Source organism: Tachypleus tridentatus, chromosome 9 (genome assembly GCF_004210375.1).
Source record: "Tachypleus tridentatus isolate NWPU-2018 chromosome 9, ASM421037v1, whole genome shotgun sequence".
NCBI classification, from domain to species: Eukaryota; Metazoa; Arthropoda; class Merostomata; order Xiphosura; family Limulidae; genus Tachypleus; species Tachypleus tridentatus.
The window spans coordinates 105,917,989-105,934,048 of NC_134833.1; the positions used below are offsets into that span (position 1 = coordinate 105,917,989).

Here is a 16,060-nt window from a genome sequence, read left to right on the forward strand (position 1 = left end):
CTTTTTTTATTTTCATCTTTCGTAGCTCTACTCAAATAAGTGGTTGAGTCTAACAATGCAAAAGTGCATATTTTTTTCTTTATGTTCATTGGCCTTACGATTTTGGCCAGCAGTGTGTGTGTGTATATATAAACAGGGTGAGCCAAAAGTAGGTGGACAGTAAAAAAAAAATTATTTAGAGATCATGTATACGTACAACTATATGTAATAAGACAATTATATTAATGAAAATAAACTGTTATTTATTAACGCAAATGCTCAAATTGTTTTCCTTCTTGATTTACACAGCTTTGAAGTCTACCTCTTACGCTTCGACAACCATTTTTGCAGAAGTCACTCTGGGCATTAATTTCTTGAAATGCATCTCTTATGTAATTTTTTAAATCACCGACACTTCTTGGTTTTGACTATAAACTTTTTCCTTGAGTACTCCCCAAAAGAAAAAATCCAAAAGGGCAAGTCCGGTGAACGTGCCGGCCAATCGATTGGACCTCTTCGACCAATCCATTTCAATGGAAATGTTTCATCAAGATACTCACGAACTCCTTTGGAATAATGTGGAGGGGCCCCATCTTGTTGAAAATAAAAGTCATGTAAATTAGGTTGTTGCTGTAACTGGGGAACAACTTGATTCCTTAGAATTTTGAGATACTTATCTCCTGTAATTGTTCCGTCCAAAAAAATGGTCCATAAACACCAGAACTTGAAATACCACCCCAAACATTGACACCAGGCTGATTTAGCTGTTGTTCTAATGTTAAATGCATGTTCTCACTATACCAGTAAACACAATTATGTCTATTGACATGACCGGATAATTTAAAAGAAGCTTCATCACTCCACACAATGTTATCTAAAATTCCTGGGTTTTCTTCAATCTTGTTCAGCATAATTTCACTAAATTGCAGTCGCCTGTCTGGATCATCCTCCAATAAGCCATGAATTAGTTGTGGTCGATAGGGTTTCAACCCAATTTGCGTTATAATTCGCCTAATAGAGGTTTGTGGTATGTTCAATTCCATAGAAGCTCTTCTGGTGGATTTGTTTGGACTTTGAACAAATGCATCGGCAACACGTTGCTTATTATTCTCTGTACAGACTGTTTTGGGTCGACCAGTTTTAGCAGCATTAAGGATTGAGCCAGTGGCGTCGAATTCGCCTAATAGAGGTTTGTGGTATGTTCAATTCTATAGAAGCTCTTCTGGTGGATTTGTTTGGACTTTGAACAAATGCATCGGCAACACGTTGCTTATTATTCTCTGTACAGACTGTTTTGGGTCGACCAGTTTTAGCAGCATTAAGGATTGAGCCAGTGGCATCAAATTTGTCACGGATACGGTAAATGGTTTGTCTTTTTGGAGCTGGAGTATCAAATGTTTCAACCCACTTTCTCCTTACGGTTTCAGTATTTTGAGATTTCCAATACTCTTTTAACACCCATATTCTTTTATCTGTATTTAAAGTATTTGACATAATGGGTTCTATTAACAATCTAAAAAAAAAGAAAACAGATTAAATTAAAACAAATGTAATTATAAAATTGTAATTATATAACACAAATAATATAGTTGCAACATAGTTATAATATACAATTGCATTAATATAACCGATACATAAACCTATTCCAAATGCTGTCCACCTACTTTTGGCTCACCCTGTATATATACACACACACACACACACACGTTATTAATGAGATATAGTTCAGTACTCACTTCTTTGACTTAATAACTGTTTCTAATCCAAAACTAGTGTCATCTGAGATAAACAGTTCATATCTAAGCTGATAAAAATGCAATTAGGCATGTATGTACATATATGTAATAAACGTTTTCAGGACAGTATTTTCAGTTTGGTAATTAACCACATTGAGTATCAAATTAACAGAATTAGATATAGCTCCATCTATCCAACACAAGGGGATGATTTAGAAACTGTTTATAATAACGCTTTCATACAGCCTCATAATGTACTTAGATTTACAGAACAGACAAGACATGTTAAACAATTTATTACCTAGTACTGTGTGGAATAGAAAAAGTATAAAGTCATTCAGCATATTTCTTCTCATCTTAAACTGTTTACAAACACATAAGTATAGCACTCACAAAGGCCAAATGTGATCACAATGTTATGTTTGCAAAATCCAGTATTAAGTATGGAAACTTAATATTTCGACACTGAAAATGTATTTCCAATGACTACTTACCTCCCTCATCCAAATTTATCTTGACTATAATTTGCCCTCTCAGTATCGATAAACTTTTCAACAATACACCTGTCTTTTATACACCTTCATTTTTGTGCCATTGCAACAACATGTGCTGATCATATGACTACCCTCCACCAATCATACTGTGCCACCTATACTAGCACAAGTACCTCCCTCTACCATTGCAGCACAATCCTCACTTTTCAGAATTAGCAGATAAACATCAGAAAATCAGTAGGGAGGAAAGGAATAAAGTGGGTGAGAAGATATAAGTACCTATCAGAAATGCATTTTCAGTGTTAGAAAATGTTAACTTCCAAAATGATACTACTTCATCTCACACAAAGCTACAATCCCAAATTGGAAAGGTGGAAGGGCCAATTAAAGTGCAAAAGTACACAAACAAGTGGATAACAACCTCCATAAAAGAACAGATCAGTTGTCACTTATAATAAAAGGATGCACATCTGTGAGGTATAGCACTACTCCTGGAACAAGAATGCTCTTCACCCAGTAATAAACATAAGAATACAGGGCAGAACTTAACAAAGAGTTATCATTTTATGTAACACATTCTGCCCATGGAAAGCATAATACATAAGATGTCCACACATGTGACAAGTATGAGACAATCATAGTTAGATTTGAAGAAGGTGCCTGTAATCAGATATAAGAATACATAACAAGGACTAAAGACCATACATGAATATGCAGTCTGACAAGGCAAAAACATCCAGGGAAGCATCTTGAAATACGTTGGATTATGTCAAGTGTGGCCCGTCTGGTCAAAAACAACAGTGGAAGTGATTTGCATAAGACTGTTAGATCAAGTACAGTCTGCCTGGGCAAAAACATTCAGAAAAAGCACATCTGATTTATACAAGTGTGGTCAGCCTGAGCAAAAAATCCACGGAAGCACCTTTGTATATGTCAGATTATGTCAACTGCAATCAATCTAGGCAAAAAACATCCAGTGGAAAGCCTTGTATAGTAATTTCTGTTTCATATTTTTTTATGTAACAGACTGTGTGATCAACCAATGCAGTCATCCTGAGAAAAAGCATCCAGGGGAAATATCTTGTGGCATTATAGAATGTCAAATACAGTCAATCTGGGCAGAAAACATTTAGTGGAAGCACCTTATATAAGACTGAGCATATGGTATCTTGATCATAATGTATTTAGAGATAAACAAGTAGAGTCTACCCAGGCAAAAACACCCAGAAGAAGAGCCATGTGCTATTAATGAGTATGTCAAATGTGGTCTGGAGATCCAGACCTGAAAACACAGAGAACTAGACTTAGTACCCCCTTAATTGGTAATATATCTGATTACAGTGGAAGTGTCAGAATGAACCATAACAATGCACCCCTGCAGGAACAGGAGGAAATGATACAAAGTCTGATAACTTGCCAAAGAATCCAGGATATTGAAATGTAGAGTAGCCAACTCAACTGACTACTAACCCAAAATAATTGGGGAATTGAGGAAATCTCCCAAATTCACAAAGGAAGCGTTTGTAAACAGAAAAGACTCAGAACAAGATAAACAAATGGAAACCCCCACCATGATCAAGTCAATGTCAAGTCACCAAGATAGGTCAGCCTTGATTCCAGGTGGAAGGAGATGAGATGGTCCTCAGGATCTTTGAGTTCCACTGGGTGAGAATCATCCAATGAAAGAAATGCATGTGTGCCTAACCTAAGGGAATGAAAGCCTTCAAAGAAGCCAACAACTTAAAAAAAGATAGAGCCTTTAGTACAGAGAGAGAAGGAAAATGTAGGACCTTCATGGCTGTCCATTTTATGCCCCAAGGTGGGGAAGACAGGGCTTGATTGAGAAGTGAATGATGAAAACCCCCAAATGAATAAGATATTGCAAGAGAGTAGTAAAGGACCTCTCCAATTTGATGAGAAACACAATCTAAACATCTTCTTGAAGACGTTGTGGATGTGAGTAAATTACTGGGCACAGAAAAAGGTAAATAAAACACAATCTGAAGATCCAGCAAGTAAATATGGCAAGTAAAAGGGCATACTAGTCAACAAAACACATATGGAGCTGAAAAAAGATCACACAGCAGTTCCCAGAACTGGGAGGCAGAACCCTCATAAATGAACCAAAGAAAAACAATGTGACACTGGGGCAAAAGCCCCACTAAAGTGAGAGGTGAAATTCCATAATGAAGCAATATATCTCCAAATAAAAATGCAATCAGAAAAGATCTAAGATAGGAGTTCAATCTCCTCTGAATTTGTAGTCAACAAATAAACAGTAGTGAAATCCCAGTTGGGTGAATACCACCAGTTTGACAGTTATTCTGTGTAGTCGTGTCAGTAGGTCTCAAACAGATTTAACAATATGACTATATGACTGGATGAGGTATAATCCTGAGGAGAAAGGAGATCTGGGAAGTGGATAGAGGGAGACCAAAATGGAAGATAGAAACCCACAGACAGAACCTGCAGAAATCATGGAACTGCTGTGAAGTGTAGTCAAAAAGAGACATAAACTAAACATATTTAATGTACTTATAACTAACAAACTAACAAAACATATAAACATGTAAAGTCTCCAAAACTATGAAATTTAAGTTAAAACAGAAAACAATAAGTAACACCTAAAGTACAAAACCATAAACACAATGCAGAAGATAAATAAGCCTTAAATATTGAACCTATAACTCCACTCTAAGAATCTACAAGACAAAGGACACAAAAAACCTACCCTTAAAACATGAGACAAAAAAGGTACCTAGTTAACAATAACAAAATTTGATTAAAATCTAATCCTCAATTAGATGGGACTAGTAGTAAAGCAAAAGAGAGCTAATAAACAAAATGACATTAACAGTGAAAGGAAGTAAAAATGCAAACAAAAAGAAAGAAAGAATCAAACTCCAAATACAAGTTTAAACTAAATTAACTTAGACTGTAAAAGAAGTATAAAAATCTGATTTACCTAACACCAAGCAGAGAAGATATCAATAACTTAAATTATCAAGTGCAAAAATTAGGTTAATTTACACAAGCTTACATAAAGTCACTGAATATGGGTATCCTTAATGGGAGTGAGGAATACTCACAGAAAAAACCTGGAAAAAAGAACAATACCTAACCCACCAGATTTTATGGAGGCACAGTAAGTGCTGTAGAAAGACAATATCCACACAATATTTATATTCCATTTCATAAAAATCATTATGTGAAAGGAAAAATCATCAGCCAAAGGTAAGACATTAACTCCGCATGAACAAATGGGGAAGCAAACATTTTGCTTCCCCCTACAAAGATCAAACCTGAGACCTGAGGACCAGTACTCTACTTCTGGCAGGAACTTGGTAATCCATGAGGTTGGCTTGATGTCATAGTACGTTATTTTGTCCAGTAACAAGATCGCCATTTCAACAAAGGGACAAACAACAGTGAAATGAGTACAGGTGCATGTGTGCAACCTATGTAGATCTACCATATACACTACTGAAGTTGATGTGAAAATTCTTCCATTATTCTTTACATATTATTGTTTGATAGTCAAATTATTGCTTGCAATGTCTAATCATAACCTAGAATTGTCAGATGAGACATTAGCGAGACATCGAGGAAAGTTACAATTAACTTGCCTTGATTCTTGTACCAACCAGCACCCTCTTGGTTCATAGATTAACAATCTGAAAGAATGGCCCAGTGTGCAGTATCCAGACATGTACAATTACCTTGTGTTTGAAAAAATCAGAAGACAATACTTACATGACATAAAATTGGTTGAACACACATAGTTATAGTCAGACTTTGGCTCTCACAACTTTCCTCTTGCTTCTTATGTCATGCAGTTAATACCTTTCAGCCACAATACTCATCTCCCCTTTTCAATACCAAAACTGCACTAAAAAGTAAACTACCAGGTCAAACTAGTTTTTGAAAAAACTGTCTTAAGACTATTCTAGGCTAGAAATAGAATTCAACAAATGTTTGCTTTACACTTACTATTAAGATGAGCTGGAGAACTAGGTATCAAAGAGAAGGAAAGTTCAGATCTTTTCAATTTATTATAGGCATTACTGATGCAACTGAATCCACAACAACTCTTTGCAGGTTTGGAACAACAAAAGTTCATCACAAACACAAATGGTTATTACAAATAGTAGTACAGATCGTGAGCAAGTATACAGAATGAACAAAATTTCCTTTTTGTTTTGCTATTTGTTTACCTCCCTTGCCTCAACTGTTATACAGACATCACATTGTAGTAGGGTAAAGCTCCTGGATGTCTGATCTCAAGAGTATGTTATATTAAAACTCAAATTCAAATGAACAAAACAGAATTCAGAAACAAAAACATTTTTAAAACAAATGACTAGAAATCAAACACAAGATGTCAAAACTTGAAGTTGAAACTGATATAAATTTGGAATTAAGCACAATCAAAATATTGTAGTCATATGGAGAATGAGTTAAAACACACATTTATACAACAGAATGCCAATCAAGGAAGTGAAGATTGTGCTACCAATGCTAGTATAGTTTGCACAGTATGATTGGTGGAGACTAATCACATGATCAGCCCATGCTGCTGCAATGGAAAGAAAATGAAGGTGTATAAAAGACTGGTGCTCTATTAAAAATTTTAGCAATGTTTAGAGGGCAAATCAAGGTCAAGATAGGTTTGAGTGAGTAGAGATAATACCATTTCAAAACTGGTTTCATTAAAATATAATTTTTCAAGATCTTTATCTTGCAAGCTAAATAATTATCTTATGTTTTTGCATACAAAATCATAATTAAAGGATTTTAGTTCACCATCTATTTACCATGTCATGGTTGAATGTATTTAAAGCTTGAGGATGGTGTTGTTGGATTTCATAGAGGTGGTTCTTTAATAATTCCAATTTTCTGTTACATCGTTGATTTTCTTCCCACAGAAGTCTGTTTTGCTCTTCCCTCTAAAAACACAATGCATATGCAAACACAAAGATGTAAATATTATAAAACTACCCACTACAACATAAACTAGCTTTCTTTGAATACTACCTAACTAAAGCTTTATGTAAATCAAATCAAACTTTCAGTTTTATCAATTTATCACTAATGTAATTACTTTTAACAGAATTTAAACACATATATCTTAAGCAATACTTTATTCTCTTTTCATTAAAAATTGCAAAAACTCTTCACAGTTCTTCAGATGCAAAGCATTCTGTAAGAAAAATTGCACTATGTTTTTGAGATATATGTGTAAATGTTGTTTAAAAGAAATACCTGCTAAGTTTTATATTATGTACAGTCAACCCTTTATAATTATATCTAGGTTTTTCAATGTTTAATACAAAAGTTCTTGATCTATAATATTACATAAGTTTTGAATACAGACATTTTATAAAACCAGAATATTTTCCAAATTTAAAAACTTCACTAATAGGCCAATCCATATAAAGTTTAGGTAAGTTATAATTCTATTGCTTTGTAAGCATTTCTTACAATTGTGTGTGTCAGAGAACCTGTCAATAGGAAGAGCAAAAGTAGAGTGTATACCTACGTCATATGATACTTGTTACGTGGATGAGTAATTAACATCTTTAAATGATTGTTACTTATTAATGTAGTGTGCAACATCATCTCTATATGACATTCTGATGCTTACTTATTTATATACCATTTCTGAATGATGGCTTGGTGCTAACTCATTAGTAAAGTGTGTACACCATCTCTGACTGATGACCTGGCTCTTACATTTTTAAACAAAATACTTGAATGATGGCCAGGGGCACACTTCTTGATCAATTACATATACAGCAAAATATGTATGTGGCTAAGTGGCAAAACCAGACTGGAGCATTTCTGAGTGAATATTTTTAAACCCCAGTTTATGGGTGCATTAATATGCTTTAATACTTTGTTTACTTTATACATACATCATATTTCTCATTAAAATGACTTGTAAAATAGCATGAAGACTAATATCGTTAATCACAGTTAGAACTAAAAGTACAATTCACTGAAACAATTAAATACTGGTGAAAAAACTGGTAACCAGTGACAAAACTATGAGTAGTGGTTTAGAGCTCTGCTTTAACTGATTGGTTTGAGTTTCAAAAGTCACTTTATTTAACATTTTTTACTTTAAATTATGTTGAAAGTTTTGCTGTATGATCCAAGTTGTCTCCTTAGTAAGTTATTCAGAAGTTTTCTTAGGTTATCTTTTGTATTTTTATAAAATGCTTTTGGTCTTAAATAAGAATATATTAACATTTTAATATTTTATCCATGTTTATATACTTTATATGGTAATTTGGTTCAAAAACATAATGGCAATGCAAGTTGTAATTTGCCTAACTGAAAACATATTTCCAGTAGGTACTTCTCTTCTCTAATAACGTTAACTTTTCCCATTTCGTGCTTCACTCTAGATGTGAACTTCTTTATAACATATGCTGCTACAAGTCTCTGCACCCCCATACTGGAATCAAAGATTCCAGTAACTCTCATGCAAATCAACATGCATCATTCTCTCCACCAACAAGAGTGCACCACCATCATGTAACACACATGACTCTTTCTATATGGCAATACCAAACCTTCACTTCAAAGTTTGGCAGGAGATGCATGCACCAGAAGATTGTGAGGAGATGGGATACTGTGCTTCCCTCTATTAATAAGATTAGCTAGAACCCAACAGTAAAAAGGAAGAGGGACTAGTGCAAGAGGAAAACAGATGCACATACCAAAAGCCCTCAAGAATACCTCTGTTTATGAGAGAAACAGATCATATTATCTGAGGAGGGGCACAGCACCACCTCTGAACCAAGTATCTTCTTGTCACAAACAGTTATGGGCACATATGGCTTAAAAGGAAGGAAGCACATGCAAATGGAAGAGGATAAGTCAAAAAAGTGATCCCAATCAGATAAATAACTAACTCAATCCCATAGTATAGAATGGCTAGGGCACAGTGGACCTTACTTAGAAGCAGAACTTCCTTGCTGGCTACCAACAACAACAACATGAGGGGTAAGATAAGGATAATACCCTCTTCACCTTAGCCATAAAATCATGGATATGAAGAAATGACTAACTCCAGAGCATAAAACAGGAGTGTCATTGAGCCAGGGATTCGGGAATGTGCCAACCTTTAACCAAGGGAGATCCACTGCATGCAATCAACACTTGCAACAGAGAGTTTGGTCCAAAATGTCCAATGGTCAATAATATCACCATCATAAGATAAAATGATGGAATTGCCATGACAGAGCCAGAAATATACCATGTATATACTCAGAAGCTGGTATGTTTGGTAGTCTCCATTTTCTCAAGAACACTCCATTTTTGTAAAAGTAGACATTTGAAACTTTCTCCAGTTCATCTTCTGGGATTGCATATTTAAACAGCAAAGATATCTGTAGATCATTTTCTTGCTCATCAATCAGTTTGCTTCTAGTAAACGGAACATATCCAGCTGAATCAAATCCCTCATGTTCATCATTGTCATTCACAAGTGACTTGTCAGAAGGGCAGTTATTTACAAGATACCTGTCAGGTAAAAAAATGTCTGAGATAAATCTATAATGTCGTCCTCTAATCATGTATTTATCATTTGTTTTTGGCTTAATTTCTTAGCCTGAACTCAAGTCACAGCACACAAGGGAAACACATCTGGATTCTCATAAACAACATCAATATCATCATTCTCAGATGAAACACTGGTTGGCTCACTAACCATCTTGGGTTTAGAAATGACTTTTACACCATCCAAATCATTTCCCAACACTAATGATTCATCTTTAATTGGCAGAGTAGGTCTTACTCCAACCATAACTGGTTTCAAAACTAGGTGTCATGCTAAATAAATGTTATGAAGAGGAACATTAACAAAGCCCCCCTCAATACCCTGAACAATAAAAAACTCACCAGTGGCAGATCTCAAACCCAAAGGCAATATACCCTCTAGCAACAATGAGTGAGTCATCCCAGTATCACATAAAGTACATACGAGTATGGAATTAGCAGTGTAATTTGTCAAAGACACACAATATAGAGAAACAAAAGATCTAAATTCTTCCCTAACTGCATCAGTCTTTTCATCAGTGGCCAAATCAACAATATCAGGTGATCTGATGAAACTGTCCATATGTAGACACAAACTCACTAGGTGTCGCCTCTTTTTCCTTTTCAAATGCCAACAATCAGATATAACATGACAAGCTTTTTTTAACAAAAATGATAGATATGCTTTGATTATTTTAATAAAGTGTTAACCCAACTGTACAAAGATTTTGAATTAGAGGAGCTGAATTTTTTAAAAGAATCCTGAACATATGGAGTGAACACATACAGGTTTGTGCTGAGATTGCAGGAATTTTCTTTTATGAAAAGTAGCTGCTTCCTGCAGAGTTTCAACTTTCATTTCATCTAAGTATGTTTTTATGTCATCATTTGTATAGTGTTTATGTTCCTTAGTCATAGTTTCTCAAAACTGATGTTAACATGCATAAAATTACACCATTGATCAAAATAAGCCTCTTTTTTTTGTGAGCAAATTCCATACAAGTTTGACTGTCTTGTTTGCAATAACCTTGAAACTTTTGGCAATAAACCTTCAGTAATAACTTGTATACTTTGAGAATAGTTGCTTTACCTTTGTTATAATCCATGCAGCATTTCATTTAGGGCTCTTCAAACAGAACTATAGATCATTCCAAAAAATATTAATCTTAGCATCTGCTGAGCTGTTATCCTATTGTACTCAGTATTCATTGTTTAGTCTATGAAACAGGAAAATGTTCAAGAGAATTACACCATCACTTGGGCATTATTATGAAAATTTCAGGTGAACAATGTGACTTAGTACTTTTTCTTAACACTGAAAAAGACAAAACTTACAGCCCAGTTAAAAATGTTCTTACAAAATTCATGCACCATCAGTTATTAATTGTAGAGACACTACAAAATTTACAATGCAGGAAGTTTATAAGTCATTAAAATGTTATTCAGGCAGTTTGATTCGATTTGAGCCAAGGTAAGTGTTATTTTCTTTTATTGTCATATGTTGCCATAAGTCATATCATATAAAAAAAAATATTTCCACTAAGGCTGTCATGAAAGATTCAGGCTCTCATTGCCCAGCTCTAGCAATTTAGAAAATATTCATGCAAATAAAAATTAATACCACAGTACCTGAAGTTGACATTTTCCTTACTTGATAATTATCTCACTGAAGTACTAAGACTTAGTACCTTGCATGCAACTGCCATGGAATTTCCTGCACATTACAACCTTGAACTAACTCCCATCCTTAGACGTATATATGTGTGTGTATTGTGCCAGTCTATGATGTAATCATCACAATGTTGTAGCTCTACACCAATAAGAGGGTGACACAACCTCCATACACAGTAGTCCCCATAAGAACTAGTACATAATCATACGCTAATTCTTAGCAAAGTAAACAAAATGCACCAGAAGTGTGGAAGAAAGGTGACAGGTGGTGCAGAGAGTTAAGTATGTGCATGAAATACATTTTCAGATAAAGTACAGAACTGTTACTTACTTCTCTTCACTACTAGGAGTTAGATTTCTGCAGTGATGATAGTGAAAGGGCAGGTAATGACCAGTTACACAGATTAGTTCCTTTCTGAAATAATGGCATAAAAAGAAAGCCAAAGGTGAGTGACTTACACAAGACTGGAGTTGCTTAGTGGAGCAACACTCAGTGAGAGACAGTATCCTTCTCAAACAGAAAATATACTTTACCCAATGATTTTTTTTTATTTTTTAGTATTTAGATAGATAAAGATAAAAGGAAAATCCTGTGCCAGTGGTAACATATCCCCAAGGTGGACAGAACATTAGCATGTGAACTGTGAATATGGCTTTAGGCTGTTCTGTCTTAGTCAAATATATAAATGAGATAGATACTATAATGACAGGTGGAGGAAGGAGGATCCTTCACCTGTGTCCTGAAGCAAATCTAAGTTCTATTCAGCTGGGTGTATCCACTGGGAACTGTAAAGGGGTATCCGGTACTACAATTCCAGGTAATACTCCAGCTCTCAGCTCAAATAATTGGTGGGTCTAACTGGTTTCTTACTGGGGAAAAGACATCACTTGCAGAAGAAACTCTCCATATCAACATTCCCAGTGGCTTGAGACTGGGGAAGTAACAATTCTACATGATCCACTAGAATAATGGAGAGGATAAACACAAGGGAAAACATTGATGATCATACATGGACCACTATCATCAGGTACAATCACCTGGAATTAGGTCCCAACTGTACAAACCAGTTGTGAGGGTAGATGTACACCTGGTGCTGTCTGTTTGTTGTGTAAACAGCCATATCAATCATAAAAATATAGTTTTGAAGCAGCCTTGCAGAAAACTTCAACACTGGACATTGAGCAATTGTGGTTAGGTTGAATACACTCCATACTCTTCCACTCATTTCAGATTTCAGGTAAATATTCCCTGTAAGGCAATACTGACCTCTTGGCAGAATCCAATCCAATGATACTAGATATAATGAATGTAGCATTCAGTTCCACTTAATATGATATTTTGTGTATGTGTGTTTTGCCTTCTTTTTGTAGTTGAACATATATGGAAATAACGGTACACATGTGGTGGTGTCATGAAATGTGTGAAAGACATGGAGTAGGAAAAGAAATTAATAGGCATAACTCACCACGCTATATCCTCTAGGTAGACTGAAGAATAGTATCTGGAAAGAGGGAGGCAAAAACCATAGGCACATGAAACCACCCAATGATGTAAGTAATGAGAGATAAATGTGTTAAAATTTGTTTATTTATTTCAAGTTAAGCACAAAGCTGCACAATGGGCTAACTATGCTCTGCCTGCTACAGGTATCAAAACCCAGTTTGTTGTGGTGTGAGACTGCAGGAATACTGCTGTGCCACTGGGAGGCAAATGTATTAGAAGTCCACATACCAACCTGAAAGATGTCTATCAAAAGTCAGCAACAATAGGAGGCAAAAGAGACTGTGATACGCCTAATCTAATGGGATGTACCATTACAAAATGGTCAGTCAGGCTCACCCACAAACAAACATGCCAAACAGTTCAGTTGTTGAACTTCACTGATTAGTATGGAAGGAGATAAGTCCCTAGATGAAGATGTAAGCCATGGAAAAAACAGGCAATGGTGGTGTCCACAAAAAGGGACAGTTCAAGCAGAAGAGCAACAGACAGTCTTAAATGGACATGGATTGGGAATAGATTGATCACCTCATGAGAAAACAGGAGGAAAGATGGGAGAAAACAACTGATCATTTTCTCAGGCAATCCAAGTCTTTAGAAAAAAGAAGTGGTCATGAAATAAATCAGCAGGTATACAGGACAGAAGGAGGCAAAAGTATAGATGTCCAAACAAAACTTATCACAAGTGAGTAGAATAAAACAATCAGAAGAAAGGGAATAATGTTAAGCAAGAGGCAAAAGGTGCAAACAACCTCACTCAGTAAATGGCAGTTGTGGAAATGAATATGGCTACAACAAAAAAACAAGTACAGGTCCTGAAAGTGGATATCTCCCAGGCAGATAATGTAAAAAATTACCAAAGAAGTGTCGTGAAAGATCATCATGAGTTGTCCCAATAACTGTAAATGAAAATTTGGAAATCCTGAAAAAAATTGCAAACATCTCTAGAATGTCTATAAGCAGAGATTTCTTTACCAGATATCAGACCTAGGAAAGAGTGGAAATGCTAAAGGCAGCCCCCAGTTGGAAAAAAAGGTATCAGCATATAAATTTAAGTCGGGTGGAGAAATAGAAAGTGGAATATCCTAGGTCATGTTGGAGCAATCAAACAACCATAACAGATAAGGTTTTTATATCAGGATGGTTGGTATGGGTATTAGCACTTTTATTAATAAAGCAGAGAACAACATTTTGACCTTCTTAGGTCATCTCCAGATTAACTAAGAGAGAGTTTGCAACTGATTGTTAACCTGAAGATGGCCTAAGAGGGTTGAAGCATTGTTCTCTGCTTTATTAATAAAAGTGTTAATACCCATACCAGCCATCCTGAGATACATTTTTACTTCAAGTTGGTTTCTTGTCATCATAAAGATAATGTTTGTTTTTTTTTGTACCAGGGTTATCTGTGCTAGCCATGCTTATTTAATAGTGAAAGACCAGAGGAAAGGCACCACATAAATGCACTATGCTCCTAGTGGTATAGAAGTGACTCAAGATAATTTGCATGAGAGACATGTTAGAATTATTTGATACCAATAGGTAATTGTAAGTCTTGTGGCATGTGTAATAAAAAAATTCTCATATAGATGACAGTAATGAATGAGAATTCTTTGCTCACAAGATTAGCTAAAGTGCCATATAGGAATATGACATAACTTAAGGAATAAAAGTGTAGATTTACCATATGTTATGGTTCAGTGACTGAAATACTCAACAATTACTTTTCACAGTGAGTAGTAAAAGTAGCTCAGAGCTTTGGTTCTAAGTGAAACACAATTAACCTTATTAAATTCTATGAAATAATTTAAACTTATAGATTAACTTAAATTCCTCTCATCACTGAGTGTGGGTGCTTTTGGTTATATTTAATCTAACAAATTTTCACAGCTACCTTAGGATAATTAAAATGAAAATATAAACATCTGATTGTTTCAAAATATTATAAACCAATTTCTATTTGTAATACAGATTTAACTTTTGAAAAAGAATTAATAAAAATGAAAGTATTGAGTTACCTCTTTAAGCTTGTTTGTTACCCATGTTTTAAGTATAGAAGCCTTGGCTTCTACTTTCTGAGCCTCTTGAGTTCTCAGGTTTTTCTACAAGTAGAAATCAAACAACTCTAAAACTCTGTCCTTTTGAAATGTACAGAAATCAGTTTTGATCATACATGGTTTAAACAAACAAAAAGATACTGACATTACAATAAATAATTTAAAAGATTATTCATTAATGTAACAAATATCTTTTATCACATCATTGCTAATAATAAAAACAAGTATTGTATTATATTGGAACATTTTATAACGGAAAATTTAATTTATATTCAGTACTTCCTAATTATATGAAGTGCTACTCCTTAATTTATATATATTGCTAAAAGAAATAAATAAGTTTGTTTGTTTGTTGTTAAGCACAAAATTGAACAACTGGCTCTTTATGCTCTACCCACCATTGGTATCAAAACCATATTCAGGTTGGGAGAGGCACACAAAGAAGCTTAAGATGTTTTTATGCTTCTTGTTAATCTCATGGAAGATAGTACTTTAGAAAATCATGCAAATGTGATTTGTTAACAACAACAACAACATAAGATTAAAATTTTCATAAAGTATTCAGATGTATACTCAGCTTTTAAAAATTCATATTTAGTTATTATCATTAATCAAATCCTTCATACCAAAGAAAACATTGCACTCTATATTACCCTTACACAAAATTTTCTTTCTCTTAATTTAATAAATAATTTAAGAGCAATACCTGTCATATTTAGCACATATTAGCTAATAAGATTCATCATCCGTTTCTTCTCAACTACCATAAAAGTATCTTTTGTATTTTCGTATTTGGGTTTGCTGAATAATACTTTATCTACAGTTACTATAGAAGTAGTGACTTGTTTCTCCTATGCCTTAGAAGGCATTTTCCATCATTCATCTTGAAAACTTTATATCCTAACCCAATATTAAAACTATCCTTTTTTGGTATGTAGAAACTTCCAGTGACACAACAGGCCAAAATACAAATCATAACTCTTAGCTATTAATGAGAAAACACTGTGTATGTATGTACATAGATATATACTATACATGTTGAAACATGATAGTCACTTGGCCAGTTTGCCAATTGCAAAC

At 34.6% G+C, this 16,060-nt stretch overlaps 1 protein-coding gene across 7 annotated transcripts in view; it reads right to left on the reverse strand.

Annotated features, from left to right (window-relative positions):
* Window positions 1–16,060, reverse strand: part of LOC143225970 (uncharacterized protein CG43867-like) — a 129,881-nt gene that overhangs the window by 81,163 nt on the left and 32,658 nt on the right. For 6 of the 7 annotated variants that reach the window (XM_076456242.1, XM_076456239.1, XM_076456237.1 and 3 more), the window contains 2 exons: window positions 14,942–15,025; window positions 7,024–7,155 (listed from right to left, as the gene is read on the reverse strand). In XM_076456242.1, coding sequence (XP_076312357.1) covers window positions 7,024–7,155; window positions 14,942–15,025 — 216 coding nt within the window. The remainder of the gene's footprint in view (window positions 1–7,023; window positions 7,156–14,941; window positions 15,026–16,060) is intronic. The other variant, XM_076456241.1, reaches the window with a different exon arrangement.